The following is a 19,008-nucleotide window of genomic DNA, read 5'->3' on the forward strand; positions in this document are numbered from 1 at the left end:
ACAAGAAAAACTTATTCCTTACAATTATACATTACAAATGTAACATCATACTGACATGCTTGGTCAGTAACAGCTATATAAAATGTATCTTCTAATACTTCTTTTATGGTAAAAGGGTACAGCGAAATACATGATTTATAGTGCTGTATAGCTGCATAGGTCTTGTACTGTTATAAATGTCAGTAGTATTTATATGGGCGACAAACTGCATTAAGTCCCTAAAGCAAAACAAGAAAACATTCAATTCTTTGCGTGAATTTTTAGCAATACGTTTAATTTTTTAAAATTGTAATTTATAGCACTTTTCATCAAAAGATCACAAGAAGGCACTGTAGGTATAAATTAAGCCCCACAGCTTTACAGATGGTTGATAAGTCTTCTCACATCTACTTTAAACAGGCAGAGAAGGCAAATGATTTCTCAGTCAGACAGTAACTCAGCAGTGAACTGAACAGAATGAGTGAGTTCTACCTCCAAGCTCCAATTTAAACTCATGGATCATACAAACATCATACAACTTCCTTACCTTGGATTGGTTTTGTATGCTCCTGTATTTCACAGCGTGCTGTTCCTGTTGCCACATCCCAAACAATTATTTTTCCAGTGGCATCAGCAGAGGCTAAACGCAGAGAATATGGAGAGCCAATGTTGTGATGGTAGTTTTCTTTAGCCCATTTAACCTGATGATATTAATGAAAACCAGTTAAAATATCCAGTCCCATGGGAATTAGGACAGTTAAAATAGCTATATATTATAAAGATAACATGTTTAATCCTTTCTATGTGGGTTCCAGTAAACATAAAACAAATTATAATAAACACACCACAGAAAATAATGGTAACAGTTAATGACACGTGTAAACAGATACTATGATCTGCTGAACAACTAATTAAGTTTATCAAAACTATATTACAACTGTGCACAGAAGCATGTATAGTATTGAAACACAGAGAACTCATTTCCCCTGCTTCCACAAATTATAATAATTCTAAAAAATACTAAGAACATTAAGGTTGTTATCAAGCACCTACAAGTCACAAAATTATGATGGAATGTATGCCTGTTCTCTTTCACAGATTATGTGTAAATGTAGGTTTATATTTTGCAACATCAAACTTTCACAAAATGCCATGCATTATTTTTGGTGAGCACTCTCATGTAAAAAACTCGTATCCCTTTTGCTCCCTCTGGGCAACAGAGCTCTACTATTTAAGAAGACAGCCATGTCTGTGTAAACTGCATGATCCAGAACTATATGGCTATACTCCTCTAGCCTGGTCCCTGAAACTTCAGAGGCATGAAGGAGACTGCTCCAGCGGCTTCCCTTCAATCTGAACAACTGCTTTCTTGGATACAGTTTATGGACTGGGCCATGGCAGGAGAAGCTGAGAGTCTTCTAAAAGCCAGGCCCTGGCACCCAGTTAGAAACTCACTCATTTAGCTCCCACCTCACAATCTGTTTTCATAAACCTTGGTGCTCGGGCTGCCAGACAGTGAAGTTAAACTTGTAGCAAAAATAAATGGTTCTAGTAGCTCAGAACTGTCGTCTGTACTTAGAGAGCCCCCTCACAAATTATACTGCTACTGAATGAGAATCTTAACATTTGAAAAGACCCAGCAAAAATGAGACTCAATATTTTTCAAGAGGAAACGTTTGGTATAATGGATGAAGTATTATGAGAATAATAGTCAAAAGTTCACCCTACAGATCAGAGAGGGTCACTAGGACAGTGGTTTTGTGTACAGAGGCTGGTGGTTCTTTGGGTAAGAAAAGCCCAGGGAGAGGACAGTATAGTTGCAGAAGCGACACTACTATTCTAAGGTTGCACAATGGCTTCCTTCTGTTCCCTTCTGTTCAGCTGTTCATTACATACTGAAAATTCTGCCCTTTAAGGACTGATTTTTTCCAGGCTTGTAATTTGCCTAGAAATGATTTTTTTAATATGAGAAAGAAATGTGCCTTATTAGCTCAATATATTATATATTAAGTATGTTTCTACAAGTACACACAGTACTGTGAACATTATCAGCAACTGCTCAAGATGGCTGAGACAAGTGGAGTTACAAAACTAAAACTGGCATACAGTTGACCCTTGCTAAAAAGCCACTTTATGCTGTTTCTGAGAAATTTGGTCTCAATTCAACAGAACTACAAAGCTTTAAAATGTTTTCTGCATACACATAGCCTATCTTTTTTTTTCCTTTAGGCATGCTTCTCTGAGCCATGTCCTGAAACTGGACATACTGTTTCAGGGGGTAGATTGGCACATTAGGTTGGTATGGTATCAGGGGTATTAATCTGACCCTAAACCAGTGGTTCTCAACCTTTATAGGCTTAGAGCTAGATTTTTCTCCACAAGTCCTGGAACTCTGAATGGAACTCCATCTAGCAGGAACAATGGCCTCAAGCTTTAGCAGGGGAAATTTAAGTTGGAGATTAGGAGGAACCTTCTGACTATGAGAATGGTCAACCATTGAAAGAGGCAACTTTGAGAAGGCTGGCAACAAGTGCGTGCTCTTGCCGCAGCCCTTCCCTTCTGACCCGATACAACATCTCTTGGAAACAGAGGCATCCAAGGGCAGATGGAATGGTTCCCTCTGCACCTCTGTTTTCAGGAGTCAGGTCAGAGCTGAAGTGAGAAACGGCTACTGCGGAAAGGCATGCTGACTACACTACATTGTAGGATCATAGACTGGAAAGGGACCTGTATGATTATCAAGTCCGGTCCCCTGCCATAGGCAGGGGGTAAATGAACTCAAATTAGTTCAACTATCCAGTCTCCTCTTGAACACCTCCAACGATGGCGACTGCACCACCTCTGCCAGGAGCGTTCCAGGTTCTAGTTACCCTTATAGAGAAGTTCTTCCTTATGTCCAGCCTAAGTCTTCCCTCTATTAGTTTGTACCCATTGGTCCTCATCCTCCCAATGGGTGCCCTCCTGAAGAGTTGCTCCCCTAGATCTTGATCCCCCCCCACCGACATACTTGTAGGCAGCTATCAAGTCACCTCTCAGCCTCCTCTTACTCAGACTGAACAAGCCTAGTTGCTGGAGTCTCTCTTCCTAGGGCCTATCCTCCAGGCTCCTAATAGTACAGGAATTGAGAGAATTTCATGGGAGACTCCTGGATGTGGGCCGTCTGGCCCAGCAGACTTGAAAACTTGCAATTGTTCTAAGAGGACCCTCACACGTTCGGGACTGATTTCATGCTGTCTGTTGACTTCCCCATATTCCCTGGGCCTCTGGACAGGTGCACAGCTCCTACTAGCTTTCTGGAATACCAATGTGAAGTATCCATTTACGAGCTCTGCCTTTTCATGGGGATCAACTGTGGGCTGTCCCTCCATATTCAGTAGGGGTACCACAGTGGAGCTCAATTTTTTTTTGCTTCCCATGGACCTGTAGGACTTTTTGTTGTCCTTTATTCCAGATGCCAGCTTGATCGCCATGCCTGCCTTGGCTTTCCGCATCTCATACCTACAGAACCTGGTGGGTTTTTTTTATTTTAAAAAATTCACCACTGCTGCAGCCCCAGGGGGCCCCCAGACTCTCAGGTAAGGCTGCTGCGGCCAGCCCAGTGCTGGCTCCAGCCACCCCTACCCCACCTGGGGCAACCTGCCACACGTCGCAGGGTATGTGGCATGGACGTTCCCCAGGGACAACCAGCGGTAGCACAAGGTGCTTCTCTGCTAGTTGTCCCTGTGCAGGCAGGTATGTCAGTTTTCCTGCACCTTTTCCCAGTTTGTCTCCAACATGCCTCCTCTGGGCTGCTGCCACCACGGGTGAAATCGCACTGTATGTCTTGGTTTTCAGGAAGCACATGGAGCTCAACCGTGAAGTTGCTGTAGCAGAGGCAATACATCTGACTGCACTACATTATACAGGCAGGTGCACCATTCCTGATGTAGCTCTTCTAGGTTTGACTCGTGCAGAGAAACAATAGCTAAAGCAGAAGCAGTGTGCCTGCCTGCATAATGTAATACAAGTGCTGTGTGGCACCCTGGGTTGCCACCAGATCCTTTGAAGTGTGAGGAGATAAGCAGTTAAGTGCAGGCTCAGGCTTATCCCTGCTTGGCCCACAGCCCCACTGTAAAGAGCTCAATATTGTAATATATAAATTAGTTTTTGAAACTGGGTGCCACTTGAGAACACCAATCTAGGGGTATGTATAGAATGCTCACACCCTGCATAATAATTTTGCATACGTTGTCTACTGCACTTTTCTTTTTCTCTTCAAAAATTAGTCGTTTTCCTGGAGTCTGTGCCAGAGAACAAACAGCCATCTGGTGGTTCTGAAAAAACACCAAACTCTTAGGGACTTTAACATTTGTTTCCTCTTGAAATGGTGTGGTTTGACAAAGTTTGCTGGAAAATGTAACTATCATGAATCAGACAAAAATGCCATCATTATAAGGCAGCCAAATTGAATTTGTTATAACTCATTAGCTAAGCTATGCAGCATCTTTTAAACTCAGCTGTTATTATTGCTGCTATCCCGTTTCACTGCATTTGTTCATTTTGTTATTTCAACACTACTATAAACACTAGCATTTACTTATCTGTCGGGCTCAGTTCTGCGGCTGGCCCAGCAGAATTTGGACTGGCAGAGGCTAAGATAACAGTCTGTTCATGCTGAATTGTTGTCATTCATTGCAATGAGCAGGAGAAGAAATAGTTTTCTAATGCGTTGTGAATGAATAGTTTTCTAATGTGTTGTTTTGGGGTTTTTTTGATGCATTCCAGCAGCCTCTGGTGTCACACGTATCAGTGCCTTGGGTCTTAAAAATGGCAGTGGGGCTTTAGTTCGAATGAGCTTTAGTTCAAGCACCACCACCGTTTTTAAGTTCAGAGATGCTTTTTAGAGGAACAGCTGAGAGGGGTGAGGGCAGATGCAAGCTGCCACCGTGGTGCTGTGGCTCTCCACCCTGCCGCCTTTGCCCCAGAAGCCCCACGCCGGTCATGCACCCCCTGCCCACCCAGCAGCCGTGGGCACAACTTGCCGTGCCCACTGCTGCCAGGTGGGCAGGGGGTGCGCAGCCAGTGCGGGGCTCCCAAGGGAAAGGTAGCAGAGCAGAAAGCCTCAAGCCCGCTGCAGGCAGTCCACATCCACCCTGCGCACAAATCTGGGGGGCACATGCGCCTCCATGCCCCCTGGATGAGCTGCCCATAGCTCCGGCTGTACTCCTGGCCACATACATGTATGCAGCCCTGCACATGCACACAGCACCCCCTGTGCCTCGTTCCTGGCAGCCCCAAGCTTGACCCCTTGCAGGCCAAAATGCTGGCCACCTGCAAGGGGAGGAAACCCACCGTTTCCCATGGGAACCCAGGCATCCAGGGGCCCCAGTTCCACAGGGGAGAGGGAACCAAGGTGTCCAGGGCCCTGGCCAGAAGGCATAATTGATGGTAAACATTATCAGCTACAATGGCAAAAAAAATGATCGCCAATAACGTCATTTCCCTTTTATCGGTGCTGATCCAATAGGCAACTGATATATCAGTGCACTTCTAATAACTGGATATTATGGTCAACAGTTCTGACGCTGACTCTTTGCAAGGTCATTTATCAACCCCTTGCAAAGATCTATACCCAAAATTATTCCATTAATCTTTTACTAGAATACTATAATTATTGTTCAAATTGTGGCTATGTACCATTTTTGCATTGACTGTTACACAAAATATAGAGAGAGAGATATTTTACAAAAACTCCTAATACAAGGAAGCAATCTGAGTCTGTTTGTAATAGAGCAATGTTTTGTCATGTATAAAGATGCAGAATTCACGCTATCAGCACAACTGCTGAGAATTATGATATTGGTGGGGGGGAAATCACTCAGTTTAAAAAAAACACAACAAAAAAAACAAGAATCCAGTTTTCACTTAAATGGCAAGTCAGACACACTCACATCAACAAAGAATGATGGATCCAAGCAGTTCTGTTAAACAATCTTCCTGTAGCCACAAAGACATATCTATATTTAATATTAGTATAGTAGCAGTAGCCTAGATCTAATGTTACCAGAATCTGGATGTGCCTACACATGTAGAGTTAAAAAACTGGGAATTCAAACTGTAAGAAATACCAGGCACAATACCCAAAATGAGCTTATGTTTAAGTCTCTCCTTTTAAAAACATAAGTCAATAAATAAAAGAGAACAAAACCAGAAATACCAATAAATATGTTTTATTTAAAAAGTCACAAGAAAATTCAATTGCTGTCTGGAGCATTATTACCTTTAAATTTGGAGATTAAACGTACGTTAAAAAATGAAGCAGAAGAATTTTGGCCTTGACTTAGCTACAAATTTTCAGTCTCTTCTCTTCCCCCCACTCCTCTTCCTTTCTTTTGTGGCAGATTTGAGCCATTACTTCTGTAAAAAAAAAAAAAAAAAAAAAAAACCTTTTCTTGCTTCTGTGACTCGAGATATTTATGGGTGGATTGCAGTTTTACATGTGGTAGATCCACTGTCATTTGATAAGTATCAACCTAAACTTAAAATCACTATTCTTAGTCTTCTAATTTTGGTAAGTTTCACAGTTTCATGGATGTTAGGGGCTGGAAAGAATCTTACAGCTCAGTGGGTCCAGTCCCCCTGCACTTGGGCAGGAAAGACTTCTGGGATCAGATGACCCCAGCAAGATGGGAGTCAAGATGCTTTCTGAAGATCGCCACGGTGGGTGTACCACTTCTGGGGGGGAGTCTGTTCCAGACCCTTGGCACTCGACTCGTAAAGAAGTTTTTCCTCATGTCCAGTCCGAGTCAATTTGTGCCCATAGTTTCTTTCTAGTGTTTCTTGACTCAATGCAGGAGAGCGTACGGGTGACAGAAACATGTCTGCCCTATACTACAAAAGAATACAATTGCCCTTTCAAAATACTTCTGTCATGTTGCAGCTCTGACTTGTTCCTTCATGTGCATTTTGGTTTCTGTTTATTCTCTGCTGTAAAATTAGACCTGTTTATTTGCTCTGGTGGCAGCTGTAGTGGCAGCCATTGCATATTAAAGTTGTGTTAAAATTTGTAGCTAAGTCAAGGCCAAAATTCTTCTGCTTCATATCTTAACGTACAGGTTTAATCTCCAAATTTAAAGCTAATAATGCTCCAGACAGCAATTGAATTTTCTTGTGACTTTTTAAATAAAACATATTTTAGAGAGAAGAGAAGAGACTGAAAATAAGCCATGCTACAGCTACAATATCATCCACAAACCTGTCTGAAGCTTGACATAGAGGGTCGGAAGTGGAACTACTTCCCTGTCACTCTCGGAAAGTGCCCCATACAAATCCTGATTGTTAACTGTTTTGAGCTGTATATGCTGCTGTAGTAACTAGCTCAACAGATTGAATTCAAGCAGACAGTTCGTCTAATTTTCCATCAAACAACCCGTAGCCCTGTACTGTGCCACTCATCCACCAACACTCCAGTCTAAGAAAAGCCTGTTCAAAGAAACGTGCTTTGCCCTCACACTGAAGGCTGGCAAGGAAAAACCCTGACAACATACTTGATGGATTTTAACCGCTCTACAATTTGTCCAAAAAGAATACATTTCCCTTTAACCCCAAAATGAGATAATCCCTAGATAAAAAGCTTATGGCTAAAATAGAGCCCAGAGTTTTGTGTCATTGTAGCTTGTCTTTCTGTTTGATAAGAAGATTAATATAAGCTCACAATTTCACAGAAAAATGGGAATCCAATAAGCACATCTAGGCAGTTTTCCTTAATAGGTGAAAGTTCCAAAGTAAAACTGAACACATCTAGCCAAGCCATTAACTATCAGTCTTCCCTGTGGGCCATTACTGCTATTATTTTAAATCACTGAAGTATCGTTAAAATATTAAAGTGGCTTTATTGTCTGAGAAGTTAGAATAATGTTACTGTACATATATATGATATCCATTCATCAGCGAGTCACAGTGCGTATTGCAGCTATTCGACTGGTAGTGCATTCTCTCTTGTGGCGGTAAAGACCTATGGTAGACTTGCAGCTCCTAAAAGCGGTCACAGGTATACATGGTGTTAGGGGCTGTACTGACAGGCTGTTTCCTTTGGTCAAGTTTCTGTTGCAATTTGAGTGACCATTTCTCATTATGATGTTGGACTCCATGATTGAGAAGGCAGTACCACTTTGTCCTGTTTCCTGCTAAGTCCTCCCAAAGGTTTGAGTCAATTCCAAAAGCCTTCACATCCTGCTTCCAGACACCTCTGAAGCACAGTTCTGGGTACCCTACTCTTCTCTCCCAACTTCAGTTTGCCTATACAGGATGTCCCTCAGGACATGCCCATCTTCCATCGTACGAAGATGGACAAGCCAATGTAGGCATCACTGTTTGAGTAGTGCAGTGATGGTTAGCAGGTTGGCTTTGGCGATAACCTCTAAGTTGGTGATTCTGTCTTGCCACTTCATGTCAAGGATGTGCCACAGACAGTGTAGCTGGAAGCTGTTCAGCTTCTTTTCTTGATATGTGTATGTTGATCATGTCTCACCACTATATATAAGGTCACTGAGGATGCAGGCTTTGTACACAAGCAGCTTAGTTTTGATTATGAGTTATATATTGTTCCAGACTCATTTGGAGAGCTTACTGAAAGTCGTAGCTGCCTGTCCAATGTGCACATTTAGCTCTTCAGCCAGTGATACGTTGTCACTCACCGTCAATTCAAGGTAGCATAACTTGTTCACTACCTCAAGAGGTGTGTTGTCAAGATTGATAGATGGTGACTGGCAAACACCCTAAGACCACAGTCATCTTGATGCTGATGGTCAGAGCAAACATCCTGCAAGCATGGGAGAGGCAATTCATAATTATTTGCATTTGGCCTTCTTCGTGGACAGCGAGTACAGCATCGTCAGCAAAAAGGAGCTCCCTAACGAGTACGTGCCCCACTTTTGTCTTGGCCTTTAGATGTTGTAGATTGTAGCTTGCCATCTGATCTTGTGTGAAGGTATATGCCTTCCTCCACCATCAAAACCATAGGGCAGCAATGTAGAAAAGAAGATCCCAAAGAACACAACCCTGCATCAGAACACAACTCTGCTTCATTCCACTTGTAGCAAGAAACCTTTTTGCCTGCCCCCCCCCTTCAAATGTGAAGCTCCTCCATATGGCAAAAGCCCCTTTTACAATAGTTTCCCCCTTTTGGGGATGCTTTCTCTTTTCTACCTTTCTCTCTTTTTCTTTTATTACGTTATTATTATTTTATATAAAATGTATTTGTAGTGAAAGCAGAGCTTGTAGATGCTTTTACAAATGTACTTTAAGTTTAAAAGTAAGTTGTACCATGTAACAATGTTAGTAAGGGCAGGAATCTCTGTATGGAGCAGGTCCCTGAATGAATCACGGTTGACTAGGTAACACAGTAGCTAGTTTGGATAAGCAAGTTAAAAAGCAGCAATTAACACCTACATACCACAGATTAAGGAGAGGAAAGAATCAATACAGAGCCAGGAACTCCCTGAAACTTCACTGTTAAAGGTACAGAAGCCCCAGTTTGAACTAATCAATGCTAGAAACAGACCCTTGGGGTTGAAATACCCCCGATCAACCACTTCCAGAGTTCTATTCAGCACAGCAGTGAATCAATCAAAATTCATCAATGGACTCCCGAGACTGCACATACCTGAGGACGTGACCCCTGGAGCTGACAGCTGCCATCCAGCAACTACCAAGAGGGACGTCCCTCGAGGTCAACGACCCCTGGATTAGGTAAGCCCAAGAATTGGGGAGTCACCAAAGTCTGCCAAAGAAGGATAAAAGGCAGTGAAGAATGACTCCCAATGGCGCCCTCTTTGACCTGACCAGCACTCTGCCTGTTCACAGCCAGAAGGACCAGCCTTCTGAAGCAACATTGCACTGAAAGAAGCCTCGAATGGCCATCGACAGCAGACTCCAGCACTTTGGGATAGGTATATCTTGACACCGATGCTCAGTGTTCATAGCGTGCACGCGTGTGTGCATTTGAGGGGATCAGCACCAAGGTTTATGGTCTGACTTTTGCATCCGTCCATAAACTAGAATTTTATGATGATCCTGTGAGTTGGTCCTTTGTAGCCAACACACTCTATATTACAAACCTGTCAGAAGCCGATCCATCAAACTGAACTGTGGCTTGCATGTTTTCATGGAAGGAGCATATCATTCCGAGTAATGTTGGAAAGCATCCAATCTTTACCAGGACCTTGAACAAACCTGCTCTGACAGTGCCAAAGGCTTTCATCAGGTCAACAAATACTACACCCAGTGGTTTATTTTGTTCTCTGCATTTTTCTTGCATTTGGCATAAGGAAAATATATCCACTGTTGATGTCCCTGCTTTGAATCCACAATGTGATTCCAGATAGATGCAGTTAGCAATTTGTAGCAAACATTTCAAAATGATTCTGGCTAAAGCCTTGCCTGCAATGCTGGTGAGAGAGATGACCCTATTGTTGTAGAGTGACGTTAGCATCATGCATGTCCTAGGGTACTTGACCTTCCTTACAACAGCACACTTGGAGCTGATGAAGATGTGGTAGCAGGCTAGCCTTCCCACACTTGAGGACCTGAACTGGGACGCCATCCTCCCCTGGTCGTTTTCTGCTTGCTAGAGAGTCTGTGGCCTTGCTAAATTCTTCAGCTGTAGGTTCTTTATCTAGCTGTGCCATACACTTAGAGTTGGAACTTGATCCAGTGCCTCTTCTGAAATGTCTGTTTCATGGGAGTAAAGCTCTAAGACATGTTCGACCCAACATAACATCTTCTCGTTCTTGTCAGTGATTTTTACTTTGCCATCTCACGACTTGAGGGGGTGACTTTAGTGACAGTTGGGCCAAGGGCTTTCTTCAAGCTGTCATACATAACTCACAGGTTTACAGTTTGTCTGAGGCAAACTGCATCTCTTGACCTAGGTCAGTCCAGTACTGGTTTGCAGCATCTGGCTGATTTCTATACCACTGCCCTGGAATGCTTCAGCTTAGCCCTGGAACTTTCTGCTGGATTCTGGTTGCGTTTCAGATAGACTGTATTCTTGGCTTCGACAAGTGGTGGCATCTCTTCCAAGTGTGCTTCACACCAGTCTTTATTTGACAATTTCTTTTTCCCAAATATTTTTGTGGCTGTTTCCTGGATGACTGCTCTTAGTCCGCTCCAAGTTTCTTTGGCATTTGTAGTTGTTGCTTTCATTGACACAGCTAGCTCAAAGGTCCTTTGAAAGCCGAGATACTTGCTTTGGACTTTTGTGCTGGGTATGTTAACTCTTGGTTGACTTATATGCTTGGCCCTTTGCAGCTTCTTTTATATTACTTTCACTTTGCTGACAATAAAGTGAGTGGTCTGTGTCACAGTCTGCAGTGATAAGCACGGGTGAGTAGTACACTGGACAGGTCTTTCCTCCTGGTGAACACGAGGTCTACTGATGCCAGTGGCCAGACTGTGGGTGTCTTCATGATATTTTTTGATACTCTTTGCCCACAAAGTAGGTGCTAATGATACATAGGTGGTTTAAGATGCAGAGTTCAAGAAGACATTGGCCATTTTCATTCATTTATCTGATGTCATGATGTCCCAGGCCAAGAGCTGCAATCTGTGTCTACTCAAGCATTAAAGATATGCTGTAGATATACCATATGAACAATTCCAGCCTTTTCTAGTAAGAAGAAATCAGCACATTCAGTAGCAAAGGACTTCAATCATTTTTAGGATAATAATATAGCTTTTAGAAAATTTTTGATTGTATCTATACCTCTAACATAATACTGATATGCCTCCTCACACCAGAAAACAATAGTAAAACTGATTTCCATAACATTTCAACACAGATTGTTTGTCCATAGACTCACATAGATACTTTTGTCCCTTAAAACTAGTATCCTGACATAAAGGTTAACTTTGATAAAATGTTAGTTATCTATATGGCTTGCAGAAATAATACACAAACAATCCATGAAATAACATAAAACAAATAAAACTCACCTTAACAACGCTGGCTTTGTGCCTTTCCAAAACTTGTAAAGTTTGGGCAGTGTAGGAATCAACTACTAGTACAAGGGAATGACATCCATATGCAATCAAACCTTGCCAGCCCCTAGAAAAAGAGAAATATTAGTACCAAACAAGGGAAGGGATGATATCAGCATGTGCATACTTTACTTGAATTCACAACTAAAATATGCTGTAAGTTTAACTTTACATGATCTAACTTTACAAACCTTTCTGTAGTTGGACAAGAATTCTGTAATCAACAACCTGACAATACACACAAGTAAAAATACTACTAAATTGCAACTATAGTAGCATAGCCATAGGCAATTTGCAACTGTCTATACCCCATTTTTTTTTAAATATCTGTACCATTAAAATACTGTGTGAACTTGACTGCATGGTCTTAATTGTCGTTTCCCTCTTCCTTCCACTTTGCCCCTCTGTTGTATTATTTTTACATTAAAAGCAGTTGGGAGAAAGGACCACGCTTTTTTGATTGTATAATATCAAGCACATTGCACATATACCACTGGAAACTAAAAAAAAAAGTAAGGGCTACCCAGTGAAGCCTGAAAGCATTATAAAACTCAATTTCAGCACTCTACAATGAATCATTTTCAAATGACAAGTCAAAGGGGGGCTAGCATAAAGTCAGAAACCATTTAAATTTTAAAAAACGACAGTTTGGACCAGCTACAACATCAATAAACAAGCAACAGTAACAAGATAATAGTTAACAAGATAATATCATTGTTCAGACACAGTGAGGTTTTATGGGATCAAGAAGGAGGGTGTGAGGAAGGAACACATTAAAAAGGAGTTTAGCAGTAATGAAAAGGATCAACCTATCTGATCTCAGAAGAGACTGACATTAGAGGTGCACCGATAAAAGGAAAATTAAATGAACAGCTATAGACTTTTTTTGGCCGGTGCAGTCAATAAAGTACCAATAAACAATATGCCTTCCAGCTGGGACCCCCACACACAGCCACAGCATGCACAGCCAGGCAGTGTGGAGACTAGTGCCCTACAGGTAAGTCTGTGGAGGGGAAGGGGCATGGGGGGAAGAAAGGGGTGTGGGGGATGCAAATTGAATGAGTTAGGGAGTGGGGCAGGGGCAGGGCAGTGAACAAGACCCCAGAGGCAGGGCAGGAGGCAGGACAGAGCAGCAGGAGGCTCGTTCAGGGGATCAGCACCCTGGCACTTAAAAATGGCAGTGGGGGTGCTTGAACTTAAGCTCAACAAATGAGCACCGACACCACCATTTTTAAGTACCAGAACACTTTTAGAAGTGGAGCCAAGTGAAGCAAGGACTGAGGCAGGCTGCCCCCTGTGGGCTTGGGGCTCTCCGCCCTGCTGCCTTTGGCCCAGGACCCGCACAGTGACTGCATGACCCCTGCCCGTCTGGCAGCAGGAGGCACAGATTGCCACCACCACTGCAAGATGTGCAGCAGACAAGTGGCCAGCACACAGCTCCTGGGGCAAAGGCAGCAGGGCGGAAAGCCCCTAGCCCATAGGGGGCATCCTGCTTCCACTCTCGCCCTGCTCAGCTCGGCTCACAAAAGCATCCTGGTGCTTAAAAATGGTGGCAAGGGGGCTTGAACTAAAGCTCACTGGATGACCTTCAGTTCAAGCACCCTCACCACCCTTTTTAAGCTCCAGGATGCTGATCCCCTGGATGAACCACCCATGGTTCCATCCCACTCCCCGCCCCAGCCCCAGGGTCCCATTCACCACCGTGCCCCACTCCCTCCCTCACTATGGAAGCCTCAATCTGCCCTTACCCCCCATGCCTCTTCCCCTCCACAGATTTACCTGGAGGGCGCTGCTCTCCACACTGCCCGGCTGCATTCCTGTAAATTCGGTATCAGATTGGTATTGGCCAATATGCCTGGTGAATAATCGGCTATTGTTATGGCCAAGAAAATCTTTATCAGTGCACTCCTAACTGACGTGACCACAAATGAAAAGGATGACAAATAAGAGGGTTTTCAACTACTCCCTTTATATTTTGTCCTCATTCACATACAGTCAAAGGGTCAAAGCAAGATTCCAAAATGTCTAGCAGGTTTCCTGCTCTGTGTCTCAACGTTCAGTGCTCTAAGATTAAGGAATATAGCAGAATGGAAGATTTGGCTTCAGTCTGACTTGGTTCAGCAATTTAATCACGGTACAGAACAAAGCAGAGAGACCATTACTTCTGTCTCACAGTCAACAGCTATAACAGAGACCATACTAGTCTACTTCTAGAGGCACTGTGTAAATTAAAAGCTACACAGAAAAACAACATATGCCCATGCTCCTCAGAAGCAAATACTTAATATGCCAACTTCTACAAATACATTTTAATGTTTGTACTCCTTCAACAGGTACACCCTGTGTAGATTGTCACACCAACATGAAACTGATGTTTCTACTAAAGTAGGTGTAGCACAATTTCCCAAGCCTTTACTTGGGAATGTGGTAGAAGGGGAGCTGAAACTTAATTCCCATTTTGTATTTGTTACTACTCCGTTAACCTCCTCACCAAATCAACAGCACATTTTGGGGAGTGACAGTTGTCACTGTCTATCACTCTGCAAAAGGTCTGGCACAATGAAAGCCAAAACTGATTACCTTCCAGGCCCAACTGCATGCAAAACAACCATTTCATAAGAATAGGAAAAGAAAAGACAGATGTAATAGCATACCAACTGGATTTCTTAAGCACACATTTCACATAAAAATTCACTTGCAAGAGGTAAACCTGATCAGACTCTCTTCACTCACTCTTACCCACCCTCACAGTTTTATTGTAAATTCCATAGGAGTTGGGATTTGTTAAATGTCTTAGGTCCTGAGGGCAAGTGATAGTGTAAAAATTTCAGCTAGAGGTTAAAATAAGGGTGGCCAACCTGCCACAAGTAACAGGGGCAACCTGTGTTGCAGATCAGAGGGAAGGGGTAGGCAGCACAGCAGCAAATGGGGCAGAGAGGCCGTCTCTCAGCACTCATCAGCAGAAAGTAGACTAGACAGGGAGCAGAAAACAGAGCAGCAGATGAGGCAGAGAAAGGGAATTAAAGTGGCACTCAGGGAGAGTGTGAGGCTTTATCACACACACCTGCCTAGAAAGGCTGATCCACCTGGTTTAGAAAAATAAAATTCTAGACCTTGGACAGTGATTTGCAACCAGGATGCCACAAGATCCTTTTCAAGAGTGTCATGGGATGCCACACAATGTTGCACCTACTATATTTGCAAAAATGACTCACAAGACTTATGTGCCCCAGAGATTTCAAACAGAAATCCATACTTGTGCTCTGAGTCCTTTGCAAAGAAAAACTGCTCTACTGTTTCTCTATATTGCAAAAAAGGGAGCAAAAACTATGAGCTGGCATTTTCTGAGGAGCACCTCAAGCCCATCCCCACATGACTTGAGCCTTAAAAAAGGTTGCGCTCTGCTGTCCTGGAGGTTATCAAAACCAACCAAACAAACAAACAAAACAACACAGATTTATCTGTTACACATGGAGGGCTGTGGCACCAGGCCCACAACAAACTGGCTGCCCTCCTCTGTTGTTAGAAGGAGCTATTAAGGTGTAAAAACTGGATACTTGGGACAACTAAAGTGAGAACAGGGTTCAAAAGCTGGTAAGGGGGGAGGCAAAGAACACAGCACTGAATGAGTCCAAGAAGCCAGCAGACACCTCCCAGTGAACCTCTGTCTACAGATGTGACACGAGGGATGGCCTCTGGCACACCAAGGAGCACAGGGATGGGGCCCACCTGGAAATCACTCCCCATCTCCCCTGGGTGCAAGGGTTGCTGACAGCTCTTGGGACCACAGGAGGAACCAGGGCCACCAACTCTGTTTCCATCTATCCCGGATGGTTTCATCACATGACCTAATGACATTAATAACAGTGTGCCGAACAGAGATGAGAGACGGAAAACTTTCCAAGGAACATTTTCCAAAATGAAAAATTTTCCAGTGCTTTATTTTTCCATGGGACATTTTCCATTTCTAAAAACTAACTGTTTCATAAAATTCATTAGTAACTATGAATGGGTGCCAATACAATATTAGGCAAGCTCGGCAGTTTCAAAGTTATAATGACCGTATTTCAGGTAGTTATCCCTTGGAAGCATGTGAGACAGTACATACATGTTTTATTGATTTGTAAACAGGAGGGTAGGTACCGTCATATCATAATCCAAACCAAACAAATCCAACCCTCACATCATAATCCAAATTCGCCTAATTGGCTGCACAGGTCAAATTAAAACCTGAACCACGGCATATCACACACAGTTCTTGGGAGTGCTAAAATGTATGTATCAAGTTTTCAGTGCCTTCACCTTTTGTTTTGTTAAATTTAAACAATCTACAGGGAGCACACGCTATTGCTGGGAAGGGCAATTATTTCAGGCAGAGGACCACTTACTTAGTTTTGGCAAGCCATCGAGGGCTGCATGACAGGCAGCCAGGGGCAGATAAATATTAATTTTCTAAAATTTTTAGGGGCTCCGCAGGTCAGATAGAACAGTGCGTTTTGTGCTTTGTGTGTTGCCTTTCCATTTTTACAAGTATCCCGATAAAAATAATGTCTTTACACATAAAGCTTTTGAATATAACATTTAAACCACACGAAGCATGCCTTTAATTTTTGTTTTTCCGAATCAAACATTTCAGTGCAAATACTTGTGGCGATTGGGACATAACATTAATATATGGGGGGGGGGGGCTCTTTTATATATATATGTAGGAATCAAAACTATATAAGTCAACTAAACACGCGAAATCAAACCGCTCTCTATTTGGGGTACTGGAACATTTTCCCATTCCAAAAAAATACCGCAGACTTTATGTCGCGGACAATAACATTTTAAACACCCTCGGGAAGCGCCGGGTGTAACGCTTCATATTGATTTTCATGAAGGCCTTATGGTTTATCTGAGGAATATCTAACTGCTGGAGACTCCCGGGCAAACCCGCAGCGAAGGCCCCCCCCGGCCCCGGCCGCCCTCACCAGTCCGCCGCCCCCCGGTTCTGCGCGCTCAGGGCGCCGGTGAGGGTCCGGGCCGACAGCTTGATGTTGACCGTGAAGGGCAGCATGGCGCGACCGCCCGGGCCGGGAGCAGGGTCGGCCGGGCCCGCACGGGGAGAAGGCCGCTTCCGCACGGCGGGCGGGCGTGCGCCGCCGATCCGAGTCCCCGCGCGTCCGGGCGGCCCGCGCTCCCCGCACTTCCGTTCCGCCTCCTATCCACCCCTCCCCCGGGAGCCGGATCCAGTCAGCGCCCTGGGTGCTGCCCGCAACGGGGCCCGGCCCTGGCGGCTGGGACCGGGGGGGCCCCGAGGGCAGCTACAAAGAGTGCAGGGCCTAGCCAGCCGTTGCTAGACATCCCTATGGCCGTGCCAGAGCGGGGACACGGAGCACAGGCTGCCTCTCTCCGACACCGCTCCTGTGACCCAGGACCTGCGCCTGTTTCACTGCAACCCTCATCCGTCCTCACTGAATGGCTCTGCTCATCGTTTCTAACCACAGTCCTGGTGCCTCCTACCCGGCACAGCAGCTGGAAGAAGGGGAATGGTTATCCCCCACATTGTGGGTGACAGGGGCCACCTTAGTCAGGGGGGCATGTGCCCCCCCCCCCCCCCCCCCAGCAACCAGTCAGCAACCGGGGGGCGGGAGGCGGCTGCAGGGCTTCATCCGGCACTCCTGCCTGCCCCCCCACCCATCACCTAAACAGGGAGCATGGCATGCTGACGGGGTGCACCAGTGCTCTCGGGGGGTGCATGAGCCCCCCCTACACGTCACCACTGCCCCACCTGTGAAGACCAGCTCTTTGCTTTATTCTAACCCCCAATTACAGTGGCCATCATAGAGGACATTCCAGTTTTCCGCTACTCTGTCCTCTCCTGATACAAAACCCAACGCCTTTATGTCCTCTATTTTTCTCTTCAAGAAGAAAAATAGAGGGCATACAGGCATCAGGTTTCATATCAATGGAGGGCAGAGGACAACTGGGCTGTCCTCTGTGATGACCACCCTACCCCCAATATGTTGCCAGGGAACATGAAGAAGGGTGGTTGGTCCCATTCTGCTCCAGGAAGCCAGCTCCTAAAGCATACATCCTCCAGAGAAGCAGGCACCTGTCTCTACCCCATTTGCCTCCCAGCCCAAGCTCTGCTGCCAGTGCAGGTGATGCTCACTGGCATCCATACTTAGCCAAAAAAAAAAAAAAATCAAAGCTCTGATGTGTACCCCTTCCAAGAACAACGCATCCTGTGTTTTGTGGCATTGTGAAAGTTTGCACAAGCATTGTGGTTTGCAAAAGCGTTTCTAGGAAGCAGTGGGATCCAGATTTTTTCTAGCAAAGCAGGAACAGCAACGCTTGTTTTCTATTTAGGTTTCTGTTGGGAATTGCTGCCAAAAGTTGTCGACATATCAGCAGACACCTTTTGCTGCATCTAGGTTTTTGCCATGCTGGAAACAGCTACAGTTTGTTCTATGTTGCCTTGTAGACAGCACAATAATCAAATAGATTTTCAAATGCATGGTTTTTGAGGTGCTAGGATGCATTGGGGCAGCTAAAAATGTTCTCTGTTTAGAATTTGGGAATAGAGGGCCCAAACTGGGGAGATCCTTGTGCCTGATGCATATTCTTCTTTAGTGTTACTGTTCCTACACTTTTTTTCTATTTACACAGTACAATGATTGTTGGGCTCCCATTCAAGTATCCATTAGCAGTTGATGCCTTCGCCTATCCTCTTTGGTAGAACTCTGCTCTTGAAATAAATAGAACAGCAAATATACACTGTTCTCAGCTACGCACAGAGCATTTGGGCTAGAACTCAGTATTCACAAAACACAGCTCTGTTTCCTGATCTGAAGAAACTCCTTTGGCTGTGGTAATACCAGGATTTTCTGGCCACCATATACATACCTGTCTAGATGTCAGTCCTGCTAGACCCCAAGGAACCAAAATTCTCATTGCTTTTTAATAGTCGTTTTGCTAGCTCAGTACATTGTCTTTGTCACTGGCTGTCCTGCTGCCCCATCCCCA

General features: G+C 44.2%; 1 protein-coding gene across 2 annotated transcripts in view; it reads right to left on the reverse strand.

Annotated features, from left to right (window-relative positions):
* Positions 1-17,161, reverse strand: part of WDR11 (WD repeat domain 11) — a 93,000-nt gene extending 75,839 nt beyond the window's left edge. For both annotated transcript variants that reach the window (XM_090057345.1, XM_090057344.1), the window contains exons 1-3: positions 16,971-17,161; positions 11,953-12,064; positions 527-680 (exon numbers count right to left, since the gene is read on the reverse strand). In XM_090057345.1, the coding sequence (XP_089913471.1) occupies positions 527-680; positions 11,953-12,064; positions 16,971-17,056 (352 nt within the window). In that variant the 5' untranslated portion in view covers positions 17,057-17,161. The remainder of the gene's footprint in view (positions 1-526; positions 681-11,952; positions 12,065-16,970) is intronic.
* Positions 17,162-19,008: the final 1,847 nt, after the last annotated feature.

The sequence above is a fragment of the Crocodylus siamensis genome, chromosome 7 (genome assembly GCF_052110815.1).
Source record: "Crocodylus siamensis isolate JL-2025a chromosome 7, ASM5211081v1, whole genome shotgun sequence".
Lineage (NCBI taxonomy): Eukaryota > Metazoa > Chordata > Crocodylia > Crocodylidae > Crocodylus > Crocodylus siamensis.